The sequence below is a fragment of the Scyliorhinus canicula genome, chromosome 9 (genome assembly GCF_902713615.1).
Source record: "Scyliorhinus canicula chromosome 9, sScyCan1.1, whole genome shotgun sequence".
NCBI classification, from domain to species: Eukaryota; Metazoa; Chordata; class Chondrichthyes; order Carcharhiniformes; family Scyliorhinidae; genus Scyliorhinus; species Scyliorhinus canicula.
The window spans coordinates 63,410,474-63,423,802 of NC_052154.1; the positions used below are offsets into that span (position 1 = coordinate 63,410,474).

Genomic DNA, 13,329 nt, shown 5'->3' on the forward strand with positions numbered 1-13,329 from the left:
GGTTATCATTCTCCACAAGGTCAAACCCTCACTTTAATCCTTCCCCCAGTCTTTCAAATCCAGTCTCCCACTTCCCTAACCCCCTCACTTGTGCCTGAAAGCCAGGCCCCACTGTTACCCCAGATTTACCTTGAGTGCTACTTCCATAAACTCCTATTGGAAGCAAAGAACCGTAGAATTCCGACAGTGCAGAAGGAGGCCATTCGGCCTATCGAGTCTGCACCGAACCTCTGAAAGAGCACCTTAACTAGGCCCCCCCCCCCACCCTATCCCCGTCACCCCACCTAACCTGCACATCTTTGGACTTGGGGAGAGAACCGGAACACCCGGAGGAAACCTGCGCTAACCACTGTGCCGGTTCTGGTTATGGCCACCAGCAGTGCCGAATGCTGGGACTAGAGAGCTACTAACCAATCCAATTGGCCTGCAGCTAAGGTAGAACTTCCTCCTTAGTTGGGGACGGATGTCTTGCCCTAGTGTGAAATTGCTGCGAGATAATCAGTTTTTTCATAGTCAGGCTCCCAACCAATGTTTTAGCCAGGTTTATGCGTGGTAGTGGGGGGGAATAAAGCTAAGAATCCTGCATGCTTTTTCAAAAGCTTACTGAATCAACAAGGTTAGGAGGGGTTATTGGGTTATGGGGATAGGGTGGAAGTAAGGGCTTAAGTGGGTCGGTGCAGACTCGATGGGCCAAATGGCCTCCTTCTGCACTGCATGTTCTATGTTTCTATGTATCTATGTAACTTGCTCTTGCCCACCAAGTCTCTCTATTCCTGATCCCTTTTCAAATTACTGTTTATTTTGTACTGCCTCTCATCCTTCCTATCAAAACAAAACACTTTTCTGTGGTAAATTTAATTGACACATGTCTGTCCAATTCGCCAGTTTTCCTATGAACTCCTATGGTTGTGTGATGCTATTCTTCTCATTGTTTCCTACTGTTCGTCATTTCCTACTGTTCGTCATCTGCAAACTTTGAAATTTCACCCAGTGTCCCCAAGTTCAGATGAGTAATATATGTCAAAAACAGAAAATTTTGTAAATCATGACCAAATATTTTACCTGTATTACAAGCAATCATGCTACAACAATTTTTAATAACTTGATCATTATGTGACCTGTTTGGCAAATTACCTTGGTGAATCAAATAACTTCTTCCTATTCTGAGTTTTTGAATCCACTTGCACGTCTTGGTTCCATATTGTCCTTTCTTGGCCGATAAATCGTACCTTGCTGTGAATGCTAATCCAGAATTGGCATTTTTGAGGGTAAAGAATGTCTACTTTCCCACTCGCAGATATGCCAAGTTTAATTACATTGCTGTGCAATCCCCCATCAGACTCAGCCAAAATCTGACAAACCTGTCAGCTACACAAATTTAATTGAGGTTCAGTCAAGGCTGGGATTCAAATAAAACCTTGCACCATAAAACATTTTAGGAATGACGTTAAAAAATAAATATATCAAGAGAATGAAAATTGACCATGAGAAATTATCTTACAAATATTCATATCATGTTCCTGGCCCTGTTATTGTAACAGGCATTTACCCATTCAAACTAAACAATGTTTCACTAAATAGAAAGCACAATTCGATATGACTGCAATTAAACATCAATTTCCAGGCTAATTTTTTTACCTTTCTAAATGAAGTTGTGGATGATGAAATAAGAGAAACCAGCTTAATTATCTCTTTATTTTCTGAAATTATCTTGTAGTAATTGTTAGGTTGGGCATAGACAGCAACCACATCAGGCACGGTATTATCTGCACATGAAAATAAGAATTTTGTTAATCTGTCATAGAAGATAAATTTTGTGTCTTATCACATCGCCCAGGATATCCAGAAACACCACATAAATAATTTACTTTGTGATGCACTCACTATTGCTATGTACACACAGCAGTATTCAACAACAGCAATTAGATCAAATAATATATAATCTGGGCTGGATTTCCATTTCATCTTGCAGTTGGGAGTTGGGTAGGAATCACCAAAACTTCTTTTATACCAAATTTAATTTTCCTGCAACACAATTTTCCTACAGGCAGAAAGGTTAGGATTGTATCACAAACCAACAGGCACCATCTAATGTCAATGTCACCATTGACAGCCCTTGGGGAAAGTTGTTTTTCCTATCCCCAGTATTTTCAGCGGATTAGGTAGATTTTAGAAGGACTCTGAAAATCTGCCTTGTCAGAGAGTTCGGGACAAAGCCTGCTGAGGAATCAGGAACATTTTTCCAGGTAAGTGTTAAATGTTTTGACAACTTCAAATTTTATTATTAGTGGCTGTATATAAATTAGATGTCTTTTTGCCGTGATTGACCATAAGGCTCTATCCTGTAAAGGTAAGTTGACCATTATATAAGATGCTTTGGAGTACATTTCCCAGTGGGGAAGGTGCTATTATGCAGTCAAAACTGAAGAAAAAAGTGCTTACGAACGATAATGTTATGATCTAAAGTGATTTAATAGTCCACAGTGTTTAAAAATTTGAAAAATAAAATGGTCTGCAGCTTTCACTGAGGGAATAAAAGACAGCCACCTGTTCCTGGAATGCTTTAATTGACCAGCCATCTGGTGTAGCTTAAAAATAAAATCTAACCATCTTTTATTCAGTTTCAATGAGTTCCATATTCTGAAGTTGCAAGGGGTTGCTTTGATGGCTGAGCCTACTATGAATGTTTGGCTGGGTTTCAAAACTTGTGAACATCTTAGGAAAATCCACCAATATCCCGTTCAAAGTGCCGAGTTATGATCTGGTGATCTTATTACAAAACTAGGAATTTCTGCACAGAGTGCAGCATAGAGTACACTATCAAAGTGAAGCTACAACATAAGGTACAAGTTGGAGTTCGCACTTGGATTGACATGCGGCATGAGGAAACCAGGCAGAAGACATCTCCAAGCCCAGTGCCCTCGGCCAGCAAGTTGGTTGCTTCTGTCTTGATGCAGTACAGGTACCTGCATCCATTAGTATGGAAATTACCTGCTTTGTTGCCTTCATGAGTATCCACAAGTACATCAATGGAGGGATCACTCTCTCTGTCATTTCTTTGTAATTCAGCCATTCGATTGTCATTTATTTTTTTCTGTTAATAAAATTACATATTTATTCAGTCTCTGTAAACACATGTCAGATGTGCCAGCCATTTCAACTCTTTGGTGTTTTCACTGTATTTCTTTATGTACAGTAAGAAGTCTTACAACACCAGGTTAAAGTCCAACAGGTTTGATTCAAACACGAGCTTTCGGAGCACTGCTCCTTCCTCAGGTGAATGACGAGGTATGTTCCAGAAACATTTATATAGACAAAGTCAGAGATGCTGGACAATGCTTGGAATGCAGGCATTTGCAGGTAATCAAATCATTACAGACCCAGGGAGAGGGATAATCACAGGTTAAAGAGGTGTGAATTGTCTCAAGCCCGAACAGTTGGTAGGATTTAGCAAGTCCAGGCCGGATGGTGGGGGGCTCCTTCCACCTGAGGAAGGAGCAGTGCTCCGAAAGCTCGTGTTTGAAACAAACCTGTTGGACTTTAACCTGGTGTTGTAAGACTTCTTACTGTGCTCACCCCAGTCCAACGCTGGCATCTCCACATCATTTCTTTATGTAGTTTACAGAACATATTATGACTGATATTTTACCCACACTGTAAGTTAACAAACTGATGCTTCTTTAATGCAATACATTACCTTGATTTATAATTAGTTAAGTATTTCATGAGTGCTGGTACTTACATCATTGATCTCTGCAAAGTTCAACTTGATGTTTTCTAGAAATATTGACTTCTAATTTGTTTTAACAACATTGTCCCACATTATAGACAAACAACTATTGCAAGTAGCTTGGAGAGGAATACCACAGCTTAAAAATAAATCAAAACTTAGCACTGCCTAACTTCACTACATAGTAGCCAAGAGTTAAAATGTTCATAATACATACTCTTGTCATTCTTTTCTTGCTCCACACAGATATTCCCTTGGATATATTGATAATGCAGTCACAGGCTCTATTCAAAATACACTGGATTTCTTCCAAGGTAGGATGCAGCACAATATCAGGTATGGCAAGGCGGATGTGAACATGCAGGACTGCTCTGAAGATTTGCTTCTGATAATCAGAATTAGCATCTAAAATGAGAAAATCTGTCAAAACAGTGCCCACATACTTGTCTATCATTGTTACTCTAGATTCCCTCAAGCTCATTTTCTGCAAGAATCAGAGCAAGGTCAGAAAGCACAGCCCAATAAACCAGATAAAATGCTCACAGCATCCGTACCAATTTGTTGCTAATAATTCATGTCCACTGCCAATTGCTAAATTATTTAATGCTACAGACACAACCATAGTTACATACATAGTTACATAGAACATACAGCGAAGGAGGCCATTCGTCCCATCGAGTCTGCACCGACCCAGTTAAGCCCTCACTAGCAACCCATCCCCCCATCCCCGCAAATAACCCCTCCTAACCCTTTTGGTCACTAAGGGCAATTTATCATGGCCAATCCACCTAATCTGCACATCTTTGGACTGTGGGAGGAAACCAGAGCACCCGGAGGAAACCCATGCAGACACTGGAGAACGTGCAGACTCTGCACCGACAGTGACCCAGCGGGGAATCGAACCTTGGACCCTGGCGCTGTGAAGTCACAGTGCTATCCACTTGTGCTACCGTGCTGCCCCATGATGAATACTTGAATACATTACACATTTAAATTTCTTCCATAAACTGATTTTTATCAATATATGAGTATGTATTTTCCTTTATTATATAGCCGAAGATAGGAAAATTGGGGTTAGGAGCAGGAGTAGACCATTCAGCCCTTCAAGCCTGCTCTGTCATTCAATAGGTTATGGCTGATCTGGCCCTGTCTCAACTCCATTTTGCATTTTCCACATCTCCTCCCGCCCATAACCCTATCCCTTGTCTATGAAAAAACTTGTCTAATTCCACCTTGAATAAATTCAATGACCCAGCCTCCGCTGCTTTCGGGGGGAAAATTCTATATACGAATGACCTTTTGAGAGAAAAAAAACATCTCCCCATTTCCATCTTAAATGGTAGACATCTTATTCTTAAACTGCGTCACCTGGCTCTAACCTCACCCACAAATAGGAATATCCTCCCAGTATCGGCCCCATCAAATCCTCTCAGGATCTAATACATTTCAATATGATCACCTCTCATTCTTCTAAATTTCAATGGGTATAGGCCCAACCTGTTCTTAAAGGTGATAATGATGATGAATTTTCATGTGTAAAAGGTCAGTTTCTTTTAAATTTATCTCATGGAATGAGTCCACATTTATTACTCGTCCCATTATAACCTAAGAAAGTGGTGGTGAGCCATCTCTTTGAACTATCTCAGTCCTTGAGATCATTTAACCATCTAACCTGGAATGTGGCAATTCAGACCGTTGTGCCTTTGCCAACTCTTTGAAAGGCCAATAAGTCGCACCCCCCTGCTCTTTTTCCATAGTCCTCCAAAATGTTTTCTTTTCAATCATATATCCAATTCCCTTTTGTAAATTATGAGTGAATTTGCTTCTATCCCATAAATGAAGATGGTTTTCATGATGGTGCTGGGTAGGAAACTCCAGGATACTGACCCAGTAACGGTGAAGGAATGGTGATGTACATGGGATGGTGTGTGACTTGAAGTGGAATTTGGAGGTGATTCTGTTTGCTTGACATTGCTGCTTATTAAAAATAAATTTAGAGTACCCAATTATTTTTTTCCAATTGAAGGGCAGTTTGACGTAACCAATCCACCTGGCGTGTCCATCTTTGGGTTGTGGGGGTGAGACCCATGCAGGCACGGGAAGAATGTGCAAACTCCACACGAAGAATGATCTGGGGTCATGATCGAACATGGGTCCTCAGCGCCATGAGGCAGCAGTGCTAAAAACTGCGCCACCATGCCGCCCCGACATTGCTGCTTTTGTTCTTCCTGCTGCTGGTGGCGGTCATGAAGTTAGAAAGTGATGTATATATAGGGTAAGTTAGGTGAGTTAATGTCACTCCTGTATCCAAGTCTGAATCAAAGCTATGATGTGAGCGGATTCCATGTAGTTCTAAACCAAGCTTTGACAGGCAGATTATTGGTTAGCAGGTGTAAGTTCCATTAATGACTCCAATCATCATTTTGCTAATGATTGGGAGAAGGTTGATAGAGTGGTAATTGGTAATTTTGTGGATTGGATACATCTGTACAATTGCTCTATAAATGCAGTTATCTTAGCTGCACTAGAATAAATTTGATAGAGGGTTGTCTAGATAATAAGTGTCAAATAATGCTATTATTCGTATCAATGCTGCAGAAGTTAAGATAAATCAAAATGTGCAACTAAAATATTGCTGGTTCTCTTTTATAAACCTTTTCCAGAATATTACCTTTTGACAAGGCAATGGTAGCACAGTGGTTAGCACTGCTGCCTCACAGTGCCGGGGACCCGGGTTCAATTCTGATCTTGGGTGGCTGTCTGTCTGGAGTTTGCACTTTCTCCCTGTGACTGTGTGGGTTTCCTCCGGTTCCCGTTTTCCTCCCACAGTCCAAAGATGTGCAGGTTAGGTGGATTGGCCTTGCTAAATTACCCCTTGGTGTCAAAAGTTCAGGTGGGATTACAGAGTTAGAGCGGGGATGCATGTGGGGTGCTCCTTTGGAGGGTTGGTGCAGACTCGATGGGCCGAATGACCTCCTTCATTCTATGATTCTATGCATCTCATGTAAATAGAAATGAAGGGCAGGACTTAGTATTTTGATAGTTGAGACCCAGACTTTAAAGTCAAATTTGGATCTCGCTGCTACAATATGTCGGGTGCAGTCACCCAACATTAACTTTGCCTGAACTGGGCAATTAGGGGTCAGAGGCCATAGAGGGCGCCCAATTAAAATAGCTGATGGTCAAAGCTGGTCAAAGCTGGTAAAGCAATGGGGGACGCTCTATCCTGACATGCTCTCTGAGAACTTTTGAAATTTCCATGGCTTCTGGACTACCATTGTGGAGTGGGCCCTTCTACAGCTGTGACCACAAAGGCCGGGGGGGGGGGGGGGGGGGGGGGGGGGGAGAGGGGGGGAGGGGGGGGGGGGGGGGGGAGGGGGGGGGGTCCCTTTAACTCTTCCTGGAGCATTATCCAACTGCTGTGTTCCCGACATGATTCGGACCTGTAGGCTGATTTGAAAATTCCATTCGACCTCTGATCAAATGCTTTAATTGGTCTTTTAATTACGTCAGTTGGTTACCTACTGTTCACTAACGTGAAACTGTTCTGCCCCTCCCCCCACCCCTAATCCAGCCACCAGAAAATTAGCTTGGAGGCAGGATGATGCCAGCAAACCAGCATGCCAGCTGGTGGATTCCAATTATGCACCTGCCTGCATCAGTTCCCATCCTGATATTGGACTAAAATCCTTCCCCAATGTTTCTAACTGACTGCCGAATAGCAAATTGATAACACCATTAAATATTTCACATTGGAATAGTTCGGTCTCTAAGTAAATATGATTCTATTCTATGGATTCGGGTAGAATTGCAAACTCTTAAAATGCTTGCGCAAATTGAATTTAAATAATTTGTGTAAACATTGCTCAAATTACTTGCATACCGCCAACAAAAGGCAGCAGGGTAGCATGGTGGTTAGCATAAATGCTTCACAGCTCCAGGGTCACAGGTTCGATTCCCGGCTGGGTCACTGTCTGTGTGGAGTCTGCACGTCCTCCCCCTGTGTGCGTGGGTTTCCTCCGGGTGCTCCGGTTTCCTCCCACAGTCCAAAGATGTGCGGGTTAGGTGGATTGGCCATGTTAAATTGCCCGTAGTGTCCTAAAAAAAGTAAGGTTAATGGGGGGGGTTGTTGGGTTACGGGTATAGGGTGGATACGTGGGTTTGAGTAGGGTGATCATGGCTCGGCACAACATCGAGGGCCGAAGGGCCTGTTCTGTGCTGTACTGTTCTATGTTCTATGTTCTAACTGTGCGGAGTCTGCACATCCTCCCCGTGTGTGCGTGGGTTTCCTCCGGGTGTTCCGGTTTCCTCCCACAGTCCAAAGATGTGCAGGTTAGGTGGATTGGCCATGATAAATTGCCCTTAGTGTCCAAAATTGCCCTTAGTGTTGAGTGGGGTTACTGGGTTATTGGGATAGGGTGGAGGTGTTGACCTTGGGTAGGGTGCTCTTTCCAAGAGCCGGTGCAGACTCGATGGGCCGAATGGCCTCCTTCTGCACTGTAAATTCTATGATCTATATCCCTGTGCTGACTTTACACTGTTAAAATTAACCTCATTGTATTTCTTATGTTCACAGAATTCAGCCTCCTGTATCCTGCCTGAAACTTTCATAGGTAACAGAGTATGGTCAAACAGTATAAGCAAAATTGAATTAAGGTATACTGTCAATTGTGATTAGAGATAAATTTTCTATCAACCACATAATTACTTTAAAAGTTAACTAACAAGATCACTCAGTGTGACTTTCCTGGAGAGAAAGCCTTGACTGGGTTACAGACTTTGTTGTACTTCTGTCAGGACAACTATGCAATATGTTGGTAATAACTGCATTTCTGAAAGGAGGCAAGTGATAAAGAACGTGGCAAATCTTCAGCACTTCTCCCAAATTCGAGTGCACAACCACCATGAGGTATTCCAATTCAATCTTCAAGGCTGGACTCAAACCAGCCAACTTATGTTTTAGGCATTCAGATCTAATATTTCCCCCAACCACTTTCAATATTCAGCTTCTTCTGTCACTTGCATTGGTTTTGAAAAAGATGCCTTTAATGCTAGGTTTCCAATTTACTACTTCAAGCTTCAATTTTCAATTACTTGAATTAAATGACCAAATCATTCATGTCAAAGTATTTAATTATAGATCATAAAATGAGCAGAGCATATCTTAGCAGGAAATCTCTATGAACCTCAGAACCATACCCTGACGATGGACCTTGTGCGAAGTCTGCATACGTTTTCTTAGTGTTTCGAGAGCATTGCGTATGACCTTAACAAGTGCATCTACATTTCGGCGGCTGAAGTGATTGAGCAGTTCCTTTGCCTCTTGCTTCAGGAACTTGGGATCTCTTAACTGCTTCACTGCTGAGGTTAAATCAGCATCTGGAGAGAGGTCCCTTGGGGACTGCACTGATACTTTTGTTTCCTTATTTTCTGCAATGAAGAATAAAATGTTGTAAATGCCTCCTGCTAAACTCATAAAAATTTTCTATTTTCCAACACCCCCACTCGAATTGTAGATATTGTCATAATATCCACTCATGTAGATCATGAGATGCAGACAGGCAGTGATTGACACACAGGATAACCAATGAACACACACGACACAGAACAACCAATCACCAGACAGGACACCACCACTATAAAGCCCACAGGGCATTAAGGCTCTCCCTCTCTCACAGAAACCGGCTAGGGAGATAGTCGCAGTGTACAGGCCAATGAACATCATCACCATGTGATAGGGAGCTAGTCTGGTCAAGCCAGTAGGAGGTTATCAGTTAGGTTAATAGAGTGTCAACCCACAGCAGATTATGTACAGCAATCAACAGGTTCAATAAAACAGTTTTGGACCATCTCATGTGTCGGAAGCCTGTTTCTCGTTTTACTGCATCCAGTTGCAGTCGATGTTAGACCAACACAGACAACACATCAGATACTTTTGCTGTCACCTCAGTATGTTGCTGCAACCCACAAGATACTAACTCACGGAACCTAATTTTGGAGGTTTACACATATAAATCATGAGCCCCAAACCCCATGGCCGGAATGCTCCAATCCTGCGACCAAGTTCTGATGCCTGCGTGAAAACCGGCGCCAACCACTCCAGCATCAATGGTCCCCGATAATGAGGAATGCTCACCTTCCTCGGGGGCTAGGTCGGCGGCGCCAGAGTGGTCCCCGCAGCTCCAGCTGGCGCGGAACGGCCGGAGTGATTCCGCGCATGCGTGGGGGTTCCCTTCTCCGCGCTGGTCCCCGGGCAATGTGACAGAGCCCTACAGGGGCCCGGCGCGGAGAAACATAGGCCCCCACGGAACCAGCCCGCCTGCCGATCAGTAGCCCCCCCCTCCCCCCCCCCCCCCCCCCGGTGTCAGATCCCCCTCCAGGACGGCCCCTGCAGACATACCTTCCAGGTCCCACCATGTGGGACCTGACTAACCCACGCCGGTGGGACCCTGTCGAACCCGGCAGCCACTCGGCCCGTCGGTGCCCGGAGAATGGGCGCCGGAGAATCGGTAAGCCCCCTCGGGGATTCTCCGACCAGGTGCGTGGTCGGAGAATCCCGGCCCATATATGCTGCTAAAAGGAAACTAAGAGTCATAACAATGAACTCTCCCACAAAGGAAATTCAAATGGAGAATTAATCAAAGCCTATCGTAACCGCCAAGCACATTTGTTAGGAGCACACTGTCTGACTTTAGGTGTATAATCTAATCCAAAAACAAGAAATAGTTGCCATAGAAAAAAGCAAATTCATCCTTAAAAATATCATGGAAATGTCTGATTAGCTCATACCCTAGAAATTCAGCCACAATGCCGCTGATTCTGGTTGCAATCAGATTTCTTGGAACAGCAATAAGCCTGTTCCAAATTCAATGCGAACAGTTGATCTGAAATTCACTAAACCTGCCATTTACCCAAATCCCTTTAAAGCTCTGGTGAAAAGAAATCTGTTTTAAAATTAACAATTGAACAAAACTAACTGCCATTTGTGAAGGGAATTCCAAACTTCCACCTCCTCGGCATGTTGCCTGATTTCACTCCTGGAAGGCCTGGTTCTAAATTTTAATGCAAGGTCCCCGAATCCTAAACTCCTCGAACAAGAGAATTTCTTTCTCAATACCATGTCTTTCCCTTTAATAGAGAATCATGCTTAGTTTTCTAAATTTGTGAAATAATATTCTAGCTTGTGCAATCTCCCTTTGTCATTTAATCCTTGGAGTCCACATGCCACTCCGGCAAATCTAGCTGCAATCCCTGCAAGACACTGTGGTGCCTAGAATAGCACTCCAACAGTGCAGTCAGAGTTATTATAGCACATAATGAGGTCATTCAGCCCATCAAGTGCATGCTGGTTCTCAGTATAGCAATCCAGTCAGTCCCATTTCCCCACTCGATCCCTTTGCCTCTGGAAGTTGATTTTCATCAGGTGCCCATCAATTTCCTTTTGAAATCAGTAATCATCTCTGTTTCCGCCACCCTCATAGACAGCGAGCTCTTAGATCATTACCATGCACTGCATGTCAAAGTTCTTCCTCACATTCTTCTCCCCCTTCTGCCCAAAGCCTTATCTGTGTCTCCTGGTCCTTGGACCATCAACTAATGGGAGCAGCTTTACATTGTCCACCTTATCTAAACCTGTCATAACCTTGTACATGCCGATCAAATCTTCCCTCTATACTTCAAGAAAACAACAACACCTTATCTAACTGTAATGAACTCCAATTGGCTTTATTGGTTGGCCAATTGGAGTATGAGCTCCCTCAATGATAGCTCATTGAGGGGGCCCATATAATCACCTGTGTAGGCTTTGTGAGCAGTCTTAAGTTGACTGGACTGCTAGCAGCACTGTTTGTAGCTGCTCCTGTAATATCGTTATTGTAAATAAATATTGGTGTGGTGACGGAACTCCTGCCTCCCGTGGATTACTACACTTTTGTAGATTGGAATTGTACCTCAATTATGGCAGGTGTATGTGGAGATTATTGCCAAAGGAGTGGTGAAAAGAGGTAGGTTTAAGGACTTCAAAGGTAAACAAATCTGCAGTAAGAGAGATTTTAGTGGGATGGAATTGTGCAGAGTATTCCACAGGCTGGTAGAAAAGGCTGAAGGCGTTCCTGATGATGGTACAGTGGAAAGAGAAGGTGCCTGGATGTGAGGGATGTTGCAGTCAAACATGGAGGTATAATAGTCGGCAAGGGGCCTATGGGGTGGGTACGATTATCTTCGTTGACTGGACTGGTAGCATTTGAGTAAGCTCCTCTGCATCCTCTTCATATCCTTCCGAAAGTGTGATGATCAGAATTGCAAGCAATACTCTGGTTTAGCCTAACCAAAACTATAGAGATGGATTTTAAAGCAGAGGTTAGAGGAGTGGAAGAAGGTGAAATGCTCAAAAGAAGGCTGTTATGCTTCTTGAAAGAATGCTCGAAGTCGTCTTTAGGTTAAGGATGATTTATTGTGTCCCACAATAAATTACAGATTACACTTGAGAAAAGGCTGCTCTTCAATGTTCTGCAACTAGGCCCCAAACAGACTAGCACCCTTCAGCTTCTTGCACCTCTTGCCACTCCAACCCCTCCGGTTTCAAGTGGCGGAGGCAGGCCTTCGGCGTTCCTTTTATGGGTGTCCCCGCACTGCCCCCTGGTGACTCAGGCGAGGATCACCACATCCCCCTTCTTCACTTTTTTTTTTTTTTTTTTTTCGTAGTTGCAGAGCTGTAGTAAAACACAAAGGTAAAGAGTTAGGTTTATATATGTATATACACAGAACAGGGCAGGGCGATGCATTTGTCAGTCCATGTTCACAGGTTCAGACGGTCAGGTGCACGTCTGATCCGTGTAGACCTCCTGAGTGGGCTTGGAGATCCAGGGTCGTGTGTGTCCGTGCGGACATCTGCTGCTGGGGTGTCAGGAAGATGTATGACCGTGTCCTGTGGATCCAGTGTGTCCTGCAGATCGAGTGTCGGAAGGACCCGTGGACGAGGTGTGACCTTCAGAAGGTCTCGCCGATTTCGTCGAACCATTGTTCCATCATCCGACTGCACGACGTACGACCGTGGCGATGTTAGGCGGAGGACCACCGCCATTTTGGACCAACCCCCAGCTGGGTTTCGCAGCCTCACTGTGTCGCCGATGGCCAACGGTGGCAGTACCTTGGCCTGCTTGTCATAGTGCTGCTTTTGCGCTTGGCGCTGTTGACGCATTTGATCCAGGACAGGCGAGTGATCAGGATTGGTGAAGTGTAGCGCTGGTAAAGTTGTCCGCACATCCCTGTTGAAAAGCATCTGAGCTGGTGATAGTCCCGAGCTCAAAGGTGACGAACGGTACGATAGGAGGGCCAAGTGTACGTCAGATTTTGAGTCCGCAGCCTTGCTGATGAGTTGCTTGACTATGTGGACACCTTTCTCCACCCTGCCATTCGATTGCGGAAAGTGGGGACTCGACGTTATGTGCTGGAAATTGTAAATCTTGGCGAAGTCCGTCCACTCCCAGCTGGCAAAACAAGGACCATTGTCGGACATGACCGTCCGTGGGATGCCATGCCTGGAGAAAGTTTCTTTGCAGGCCTTGATGACGGCTGCTGCTGTGAGATCCGGGAGTTGC

The 13,329-nt window shown here is 44.1% G+C and overlaps 1 protein-coding gene across 1 annotated transcript in view; it reads right to left on the reverse strand.

Annotated features, from left to right (window-relative positions):
* LOC119971355 (dynein heavy chain 5, axonemal-like) overlaps positions 1–13,329 on the reverse strand; it is a 461,705-nt gene that overhangs the window by 312,355 nt on the left and 136,021 nt on the right. Inside the window, exons 19-22 of the mRNA XM_038806777.1 lie at positions 8,930–9,160; positions 3,948–4,135; positions 2,992–3,094; positions 1,639–1,766 (exon numbers count right to left, since the gene is read on the reverse strand). Of these exons, the coding sequence (XP_038662705.1) occupies positions 1,639–1,766; positions 2,992–3,094; positions 3,948–4,135; positions 8,930–9,160 (650 nt within the window). The remainder of the gene's footprint in view (positions 1–1,638; positions 1,767–2,991; positions 3,095–3,947; positions 4,136–8,929; positions 9,161–13,329) is intronic.